Source organism: Trichogramma pretiosum, unplaced genomic scaffold, assembly GCF_000599845.2.
Source record: "Trichogramma pretiosum strain Unisexual culture from Peru unplaced genomic scaffold, Tpre_2.0 scaffold27, whole genome shotgun sequence".
In the NCBI taxonomy this organism is placed as follows: Eukaryota; Metazoa; Arthropoda; class Insecta; order Hymenoptera; family Trichogrammatidae; genus Trichogramma; species Trichogramma pretiosum.
In genome coordinates this window covers 1,974,538-1,984,810 of record NW_019641694.1, presented here as the reverse complement: position 1 = coordinate 1,984,810, position 10,273 = coordinate 1,974,538, and the positions used below count along the sequence as shown (strand labels likewise).

The 10,273-nt window shown below is 40.9% G+C and overlaps 3 protein-coding genes across 3 annotated transcripts; 2 read left to right on the top strand and 1 right to left on the bottom strand.

Moving 5' to 3' along the window:
- The first annotated feature begins 2,162 nt into the window (after positions 1-2,162).
- On the top strand, positions 2,163-2,982 carry LOC106660329 (peptidoglycan recognition protein 1-like). The gene is made up of 2 exons (XM_014383263.2): positions 2,163-2,431; positions 2,507-2,982. Exons 1-2 carry the CDS (start codon positions 2,299-2,301, stop codon positions 2,980-2,982), a joined length of 609 nt encoding a protein of 202 aa, XP_014238749.1. The 5' UTR covers positions 2,163-2,298.
- A 74-nt stretch (positions 2,983-3,056) lies between these two features.
- Positions 3,057-7,404, bottom strand: LOC106660392 (DNA-directed RNA polymerase III subunit RPC2). The gene is made up of 9 exons (XM_014383337.2): positions 7,056-7,404; positions 6,810-6,964; positions 6,253-6,721; positions 5,910-6,185; positions 5,641-5,826; positions 5,254-5,571; positions 4,895-5,172; positions 3,551-4,817; positions 3,057-3,472 (listed from the first exon to the last, which is right to left on the bottom strand). The coding sequence occupies exons 1-9, from the start codon at positions 7,146-7,148 to the stop codon at positions 3,092-3,094; spliced, it is 3,423 nt and encodes a 1,140-aa protein (XP_014238823.1). The 5' UTR covers positions 7,149-7,404; the 3' UTR covers positions 3,057-3,091.
- Positions 7,405-7,707: 303 nt separating this feature from the next.
- LOC106660486 (isovaleryl-CoA dehydrogenase, mitochondrial) lies at positions 7,708-9,884 on the top strand. The gene is made up of 7 exons (XM_014383459.2): positions 7,708-8,188; positions 8,293-8,382; positions 8,461-9,013; positions 9,084-9,177; positions 9,263-9,353; positions 9,425-9,593; positions 9,671-9,884. The coding sequence occupies exons 1-7, from the start codon at positions 8,045-8,047 to the stop codon at positions 9,823-9,825; spliced, it is 1,296 nt and encodes a 431-aa protein (XP_014238945.1). The 5' UTR covers positions 7,708-8,044; the 3' UTR covers positions 9,826-9,884.
- The last annotated feature ends 389 nt before the right edge of the window (positions 9,885-10,273 follow it).

Here is a 10,273-nt window from a genome sequence, read left to right as displayed (position 1 = left end):
ATCGGACAAATAGTTTTTGAGATCATAAAAGACAAACAGACACCAACTTCGCTTTATATAGATAGATGCATGGTAAAAATTTCAAGCTGATCGGACAAGTAGTTTTTGAGATCATAAAAGACAAACAGACACCAACTTCGCTTTATATAGATAGATAGAAGATAACTATTCCGTTATCGAAATCTGCATACGCGCAGCGGAGCAACTGCGGCGCCCGCAATATGCGTGCGGAATCATTTATTATTTTATTTTAGTATTTACAAGTCGAGACATAGCTCGAAAACATTTGTGTAGAGTTTTTTAAAACATTCATTAAACATTTTATGATATTAGGCATTCAATTTTTTAGATATTTTTTATTAGATATTATCTCAGGTATTGTAAATATTTAGTTAGGTTAAATATCAAACTAGACTCTCTAAAATAAAATAAATATGAACATCACCTGCTCAAACAGCACCCGCTGCGCGTGTGCGGATTTCGATAACCAGATAGGTATTAACTATAAGTATAATCGAGGAGCGCGCTTGCCACTCGCTCTGGCAAGTATGGCAGAGAGAGCTTCTAAAAATATACATCTAGATATTTATTTCCTCGAGATGAAAAACATTCATCTAAGTACAGAAACTTTGCACAAATGTCTTCTAGGTACTTCTGGACTTGTTGATTATAAAATAAAATAATAAATGATTCCGCACGCGACTGCAATCATTTTAAAAACAATTTTAACTATACTCACCTCTCGCAATGGTATAGGCAGCTTGCGATTCATCCCATGCCACATTCACAACCCTGCAATTCACTCTTCCACCGGTGTATTGGTCCTGCTGCGTGCGGTGTCGAACTCTTTTTTTTTTTTTTGTTAAAAAAAAAGACAAAAACAAAAATTTGCACCGATCACGAATAGAACAGTCACCGTCGAACACACCTAGCACCAAAATTAGGGGGAGCGCCCAGGGTGTTACGTGGGAAGGGGTTAAATAAAAGACAAAATAACTAATTAGCGTGAGATTTCTCCTTGTCGCTTGATGTACTGATACTGACGCCGCTGATGAGCGATGTTCATCACTCTCATTGTCGTGCGCCGCGTCACTGGTGGGGACCTAAGGCCTTGTCGTCCCGCGTGACAGAATAATTCAACCCTTTCGAAGTGTCAATTAAAATTAAGAAGAATTATGCAAACGCTTATCACGGAGTTGCAAATGACGAAGAACACGGTGTGAAAAAATGAAATATTGTTAAAATATTTTTGTTGATTTTTTTACTTTTTTTTTCTCAATTGCTTTATAAAATAGCATTAACGAAAAATCATCAGCTTTTTTATTTCATTCCAGACTCTCAACTTTTTTCACTTTCAGGATTAAACGGGAAATACCTATCAAATTTTTTTTTATATAATAATTTTTTCCTCCTTGATCAATTCTAAAACAATTTTTGTTCTATACCCTTTTCTTCTAAACTTGTTAGTTCCCGAGTTAAAAAATACTAAATATTTTTACTAATATAATCAATTTTTTCTCGGAAACTAACAAGTTTAGAAGAATAATGTAATGAACAAAAATGTCTTAGAATTGATCAAGGAGCATCCTCAAATTTTTTTATAATTTTCCCCGGTGATTTTGGTGTCAAAGGGTTTAAACTCTTACACAGCAAATACCTATCAACATTTTTTTAGAACATCCACCTTTTCTTACTTTTAGAACCCTAAGAAGCAATTTCCACTAATCGGTACCCGCGTACAAACAAATTTTTTTTTTAATTTTTTGACCTTTATAAGTGCAGATTTTTTTCGGATTTACTCATATTCACGGTAATACAGAAAAAAATTGCTAAAATTAGTTATGTATACAAATTTTTACATTTTTGCATAGAAGCAACTATGACTTTTTTACTTTGCATCTATAATTTCTTATAAATTTTACGTTTAATTTGAAAATTTTCCAAAAAAGGCTCAGTCAATAGAATAAATTTATTATATTGAAGAAAAATCGAATGCTATGGTAATAAATGAAAATAGTTTACTTATACTTGTGCAAGACAACCAACAGCGCAAGATGTACAAAGCAGTCAAGAAAAAAATATTCGAGCACATTCAAGCACACTCATTTTTATATACTCAATGGATCTGGCATGCAATGACGAGTAGTCGTAATTGAATATCATCGACGAATTAAACAATCGTAGTGGCTCTTGTACATTGAAATCTGCTACTAGCCACTGTTACTTTTTCGTTTCCTTAGCTGTTTATAGCAGCTTAGTGTAACTCATCAAGCTTCACAAGTTTTATGAAAGTTCAAAATGACGTCTATACTGAATAGCCTTTACACCATCACTTACTTCATCCTCATATTAGTGTCATCTTCGAGACTCGTTTTGTCTAAATCATCCGACGATTCAAAATACGCAGATGAAAATTCAGATGAATACACAGGTAATCTATATGGCTTAATCAACTATAACAATTATATTAGTAGGAGAAAGTTGATAAGTAGTAGATGAATTTCAGATTATCAACCGCCGAGCCAAGTCACGCCCAGACGATTTCCACACATAATTTCACGAAAAGAGTGGAATGCTTCGGCACCTAGCTTCGAGATCGACAAGTTTAAATATCAACCTGTTCAACAACTGCAACTGCATAAAAATGATGCCGAGGTCTGTCAGACACTCGGAGAATGCAAAATTCTGATGCGTTACATACAAAGCAGCGATATTAAACACAAGGGTTGGAGTGATTTGGGTGGTAACTTCTACATCGCAGCAGATTCTATAGTTTTTGAAGGTCGTGGTTGGGATAATGTGGGAGATCCGAGTCGCCGAAATTTCGACTCAAGTTTGGAATTCGTGATTATAGGAAAAATTAAGGATGCTTTAAAATTCAAAAATGTTGTAGAAAGCCTGATTTATGTGGGAGCCGAAAAAGGAAAATTAACGATTGGTATTCATGGCATCGACGCTGAATGGCTTTGGGGATATAACTAATAAAATTTTCATGTATTTCTTAAAATTTGATTAATTTTATTGTTTAACAAAATAATAATAATCGGAATAATAATAATAATAATAATAATAATAATAATAATAATACTTATCATTGACAATAATTTTTTAAAGTAAGTCTAGCCACAATGTTCATTGACTGGAGCTCTTGAAACAGTAATTTGCAAGCGTAAGGCATGGTAATAGTCGATACGGGGCTCGTACGACAAGCGTGACAATAGCCACTGTAAGCCATCAAACCACAATTATTACACACATCAACGTCGAATGAGTCGCTTGAAATCATCAGTCTTTCTATCAGCATCATACTGGCTCCATAACCGATGAGGCAATCTCTCTCCATCTCACCCAGCCTCAAACCACCGTCCTTCGATCGACCTTCGGTTGGCTGCCTCGTTAAAACAGCCCGAGGTCCGCGGGCTCGAGCATGCATTTTGTCTTGTACCATGTGCTTGAGTTTCTGATAATATACCTATGAACAAATAACAATTAATTGATTATCATGAGTTTGATACACTTCAGTTTGATGTTACACCATCAATATACTCACGGGTCCTGAATAAATGTACGCATCAAGTGGTTCTCCAGTAAGACCAGAATAAAATACATCCTTTCCTAAGTAATTGAAATCATGATTTGCCAACTCTTCGCAAATGTCTTCAACTTTAGATCCACCGAAAGCTGTTCCATAGTGAAATTTTCCCTTCAGAACTCCAGCTTTACCAGCGAGTAGTTCTATTATTTTTCCGACCGTCATGCGAGACGGAAAACCATGAGGATTCATGATCATATCAGGACAAATGCCAGAATCATTGAATGGCATATCTTCTTGCTCTACTATGAGTCCTGTGACGCCTTTTTGACCGTGCCTACTACTGAATTTGTCACCTATTTCAGGTCTTCTCGTTTGTCGGAGTAAAAGTTTTACCAAGAATAAATTATCCGTGTTGGTAGAAATCATGGCTTTTTCTACGTAAGCCGGTACCGAGTTCTTGTACACATTTGGCACGTCTTTGTAATCTTTGATTGATTTACTTTCAGTGACCACATTTCCTGTACAGTTAATAGGACTTGATTTATTAATCATCACCGATCGAGATTCAACCTTTTGACCAGGGGCAGCAATACCATCACTATCCAATGCTTCATGTTTTGGAATCACTTTGTGATTGTTAAACATTGGTCCATTAATTATGTCCGTATTTTGATTCGGATACTTTTTTAATACGCACTTTGAGTTCCTGTACACTAAACATCTTCCATATCCTCTATCAATCGAAGCTTTATTTAAAATTAAAGCATCTTCAATGTCATAACCGCTGTAAGACATGACAGCTACAATGGCATTTTGACCAGCAGGAAGCTTGTCAAAGTTTGTCAGTTCAATAGTTTTGGTTTTTACCATCGGGGCGTGAGGGTATACCAAATTGTACATAAGAGTATCAATTCTATTTCTCTGATTGTAGGCAATTGTACCCATAGCTTGTTTACCCATAGCGCACTGGTAGGTGTTTCTAGGACTTTGATTGTGATGAGGATAAGCAACAAGACCTGCGCACACTCCAAGCAATGTAAAAGGTTCGATTTCTAAATGTGTCGTATCCTCTTTTATGTAAGATTCGTTGAAGGCTATAAAACTATCGTTTTCTTCATTCACGTCTAAATATTCAATTAAGCCTTCATCTAGAAAGTCATCAAAACTCCTTATTCCTTGCTGCATCTGTTTCAAATGCTTCTGATTGACTAGAGGCTCACATCTTTCAACAATTATGTACGGTCTGCACAATCTTCCTCCATCTGCACTAATTTGCACGCATCTGTAAGTAATATTTGTGGTCATCATTCGAAACATAATAAAGATCATTTTGAAAAAGTAACATTTATGATTACATACTTGTGTTGATGTTGGGGATATATGGATACAAATTGATCTACAAGACCTCTTCTTCGCAACTTGCGAAAAACATTCACAAACCTATGATGATCCTTGACAGTGCCTAAAATGTTGCCATTTAAAAAAACCATATACACGTCTTGGCTAATTATTTCTTGACCTCCTAAACTATTTACACTTTCTACACCCAAAGTGAAAGCCATATTAATTACAGGTTGTTCCTCAATTTCTGTTGTAATGTGAGTCATCAAAGCCAAATTTTTTATCAATCCACATCCCTGAAATAAAATTTATAACATCTATAAATTGATCAAATTTCAGTCAGTTGTGGTTTTAAATAAAAGCAAATCTCATTTCACCTCTCCTTCTGGTGTATCACTCGGACACATCATTCCCCATTGCGAAGGCTGCAAAGAACGCGGGCCAGAAACTTTTCTAGTTTTTTCAAATTGAGAATTAACTTTTGTCATATGTCCCAAAGCTGATATGTATGATAGACGACAAAGTACTTGTGTCATTCCGTGCCTTTCCATTCTAAATCTCTTGATCGTCCAATTTCCAGAAGAAATTGCATTTGCTAATCCATTGGTGATCACTGAATTATTAGTCATATATGATGTTACATCAAATTGAGCTGCTTTAACTTTGGGGATATTTTTATCAGCTACTGCTTTTAACTAAAAAATTGAAGAAGTTTCTTGTAAAAGTTTGCTTCTATTACAAAGTAACATTAATCAATCACTTACATCATTGTTAAATCTTTTGAACAAATCTTCAAACATCAGTGCTAATAAGGATCCTGCTAACTCTAATCTTTTATTACCATAGTAATCTCTATCATCAATCAATTTTCCATCGATTTGAGCAATCATAACTTTACGTACCATTAACGCCAGGTATGTTGCTTTGAGTTTAAAATTGAAATCAACGACCTATTATAAAAGCAAGTCAAATGTCATAAGCATTATTTTCATTCGTGGTAATTATTTCATTAAATACTTTTCAAAAAACTTACAGGGACATGAGACAAAACATTTGAAGCTAAGGTATCTCTCATTTCATCTATAATACTAGATTTAGATCCAGAAACACGACCTAGTTCTCTTTTGAGTTTTCTTTTATTAATCAAATATTTAAGAGCTTGTAATTGTCCATGAATATTCAACGAATGGCATTCTTCAAGACTGGCAGCAATTTTTTTCATGAAAATTTCTTCAGTTCCAATAAGTTGAACTATCTCTTGGTCACAAACAATACCCATAGCTTTGAATATAACAACTATTGGAATATTCTGTTGATAATTTTAGTTAAATTAAAATGAGAATTAGAACAATTAAATGATAATAGGGTATACTTACATCTTGAAAGATATTGTGTTTCAGATAATATTTGCCAGCCTTTCCAATTACATTGGTTTTGGTTTTCCGTTCTTGAGTAGCACTGTTGACAGATGCAGTGATGCAATTTTTTCCATCGTCTTCTAATATTATTCTATTTCTGAGCATTTGTTCTTGTATTAAAATAACTTTTTCTTGACCATTAATAATAAAGTAACCACCCGGATCAAGCGGACATTCATTGAGTTTTGCCAACTGGAAGCTGGACTTATTATACAATATACAGTTGGAACTTCTAAGCATGATGGGCATTCTCCCTATTAACAAGTTTTTACTCGATTTTCGCTGCTGTCCTCTCATATATTCTATATCAACAGTAATTGGAGCTGAATAGTTTAGATCTCTTAAACGACATTCATGGGGCGAAGATTTACGCGTTTCTTGGTAAGTTACAGGAATATCGGGTGTTCCTACGGATACATTCACGTACCTGCAGAAATAAAACATAAATATGTATATGTAGCAATAGTTGAAATGGAATGGTTTTTGACGAACAAGCAAATAAATGAAAATCTTACCTTAAGAAAAAATTGGGATCCTCATTACTGAAAACTTTTCCAGTGGCCTGAACAATTTTTTTAATTTCTACATTGATAAAGTAATTGAAAGAGTCGATATGTTGTTTGACCAAGCCTTTGCCTTTGAGAAAGGCCGGCACAAGTTTCCATTTGTCCTATAATAATAAATATAGAATATGAGAGAAGGAAATGATAGAAAAAAGTAAGAAAGATTGGCACTGGTGTACGAGTAATCAGTAAACTAACCTCAATGTTTTGGACATTTTTGGTAAACTTTTTTGCATCAATTTTTGAGGCAGCGGAGATGTCGTTGGAGCCGACATGTCTCCGCGAGCCCATCTTGCTACGTGGTGTAAGACGGTGAATCAGGAGGAGCTTCGCCGAGGTGCAAAAGGTTAAAAGGAACTAAAAAATGAAAGAGCAGACTGAAAGAAGCAACTGCAGGCGCGACCTTGAACTGCGAGCACCGATCCGGGACGTTTGTAAGTAGGCTCTTTACAGCTTCGAGAGATATCGAGAGCGTAGGGGTTGGTGAAGCAGCAGCAGTGGCGAGCACGTGCGCATGGCCTGCTGACGACGCCGGTCCGCAGGGTTGCGTCACTCACGCCGGTGTTGTTGTCCGAGGGCGACATCTAGGTCTTGGGTATTCGACTGCGTGACATGCACGAAATTCGAAAAGCCGCAGGCGGCACTGGCACTGCAGGCAGCAGCGCGTCGAGACTCGAGCGCCGCCTTTGTAAATATATTACATTTAGCCTTACAACATTTAGACTGCGAAAGCAAATGTTAATTTGGCTTATCAGCGCCTACTACTTATAAGCAGACAACTCGTGGCGTTCGACATTCGCGATACGTATTGACATTGGCGAGAAAGCAGATGCGAACGAATAAGTATCGAGTATCGGCCGAAAAGTCCATTGGAAATGTCGCCGAATGCTTGGATCGGCTGCGTTATCGAACACACGATGTACGAGTAATTGATGGTCGCGCGAAAATGTACCTGTCCGAGTGGAGGAATAATCGAATGCAGCCGCGATTCGGCAGCTGCCATATACAAGACGTACACGAGTCGCGGGACGTTGGGCTCTCGCGTCGACTCCCGCCGAGGTCGTCCGATTAGAATATTGTAATCGGCGTTGCCCCTCGCGTCTCCGCACTCTTCGGGCGGAACGAGGCGAAACGAGTCGCTCAGTCGCAATCGCGAGCGATAAGAGACGCACGAACGAAAAGCGGCCATGGCTGAGCTTTTCAGGAGGACGGCATCGCGCTGCCTGGCCCCGTGGGGCTCCATCCGATCCATCGCCACGAGCTCGGCCTCGTTCCAGCGCTTTTTCCCCATCGACGAGCACATCTACGGCTTGAGCGAGCAGCAACAGCAGGCGAGTATTCAAATGGCGAGCAGCTCTTTGTAGCAGCTTTGTTTTATTACATTTTATTACATTTTATTACGTTTTATTTCGTACGGTACTCTTTGTGGCCGCAGCTACGGACTTTGGTGATGAACTTTGCCCAACGAGAGCTCGCGCCCAAAGCCGCCGAGATCGATCGGAAAAACGAATTTGACGAGCTGCGGGTAAGTACGAACTAAGTAAGTATGACATACAGCAAAGTATAGCATAGGCATATAAAACGTCGATCGGGGGGGCTTCAGGGCTTCTGGCGAAAGCTCGGCGAGCTCGGGCTGCTCGGGATGACGGTGCGGCCCGAGTACGGGGGCTCCGGGGCCGGCTACCTCGACCACGTGCTCGCCATGGAGGAGCTGAGCCGGGCCTCGGGCGCCATCGGCCTCAGCTACGGGGCCCACTCGAACCTCTGCGTGAACCAGATCCACCGGCACGGCAGCGAGGAGCAGAAGCGCCGCTACCTGCCCAAGCTCTGCAGCGGCGAGCACGTGGGCTGCCTGGCCATGTCGGAGAGCGGCGCCGGCTCGGACGTCGTCTCGATGCGGCTCAAGGCCGAGCGCCGCGGCGACCACTACCTCCTCAACGGCACCAAGTTCTGGATCACGAACGCGCCCGACGCCGACCTGCTCGTCGTGTACGCGAGGACCGACCCGCTGGCCGCCAAGAAGCAGCACGGCATCACGGCCTTCCTGCTCGAGCGGGCCTCCAGTCCGGGCCTGAGGGTCGCCCAGAAGCTCGACAAGCTCGGCATGCGCGGCTCCAACACCGGCGAGCTCGTCTTCGAGGACTGCCTCGTGCCAGGTAGGACCTACCTACATCTCTGCATCCTATCGTCTTACATTCTGTATAACGCGACTAACCTGCAACGCAGCCTGCAACGTGCTCGGCCAGGAGAACAAGGGCATCTACGTGCTGTTCAGCGGCTTGGACCTCGAGAGGCTCGTTTTGGCCGGCGGGCCGCTGGGGTAAGCCAAGTCTCTCTTCTTAATTTTCTTAATCGATCGCCAACGCGCCGACTACGTTTTACCAAACTGACACCTCGCGATGCAGGATTATGCAGGCTTGCTGCGACGTCGCCTTCGAGTACGCCCACGAGCGCAAGCAGTTCGGTCGGAGCATCGCCGACTTCCAAATGATCCAGGTGAGTCGTCTTTTCAAACTCGTCCTTGGGCATTTTACGAAAGTGCAGTGCCTGCCAACGTGAATTTCCAGGCCAAGATCGCTGACATGTACACGAGACTGAGCGCCAGCCGTAGTTACCTCTACTCGGTGGCCAGGGCCTGCGACAACGGACGCGTCAACTCCAAGGATTGCGCCGCCGTCATTCTCTACGCGGCCGAAAAGGCCACCAAGTGCGCCCTCGAAGCCATTCAAATACTCGGTAAGTGATCGTGTCGCATCGCTCATTTCGATTTCGCCTCGAACGATATTCGTCTATCCTCGGCCTTTGCTCGACAGGTGGCAATGGATTCATCAACGACTACCCTACTGGACGATTACTGAGGGACGCAAAGCTCTACGAGATTGGCGCCGGTACCAGTGAGATCCGCCGAATGATCATCGCTCGGGCCATCGCTAACCAATACTCTAGCAAATCGCCCAACGACGCTTGAGACTTTCCACATCGATATTTACTTCTGTGTATATACATTTATAGGATAAATATTTATGAATCGGCAACTCTTGTTTATTTCTGTGCGTATAAACGTATAATAGATCTAGCCACTGTCCAGCCAGCCACTTACATATCCGCAAGGGCAGCCGACGCGTATAATACGAATGTATCGGTGCGTGCAGAGTACTCGTAAAAAAACAAGAAAAAAACAAATACAAAACACAATCGAGTGGATGAGGTAGTAGAATAAATGATCGAGAGCGAGGAGTCAGGAAAAAGACGCGCTGCAGAGCCGAGAGGTCGACGAGCAGCTAAATTGGTCTAGGAGAAATGCGTGAAATGCGCGCAATGCGTGTCACCGCACACAAGCCGACGCATGTTTTTTTTCTTCTCCTTTTTTTTCGTTTCTCTTTTTATCCCTATTGCTCGAGAGGTCATCTCTCTCT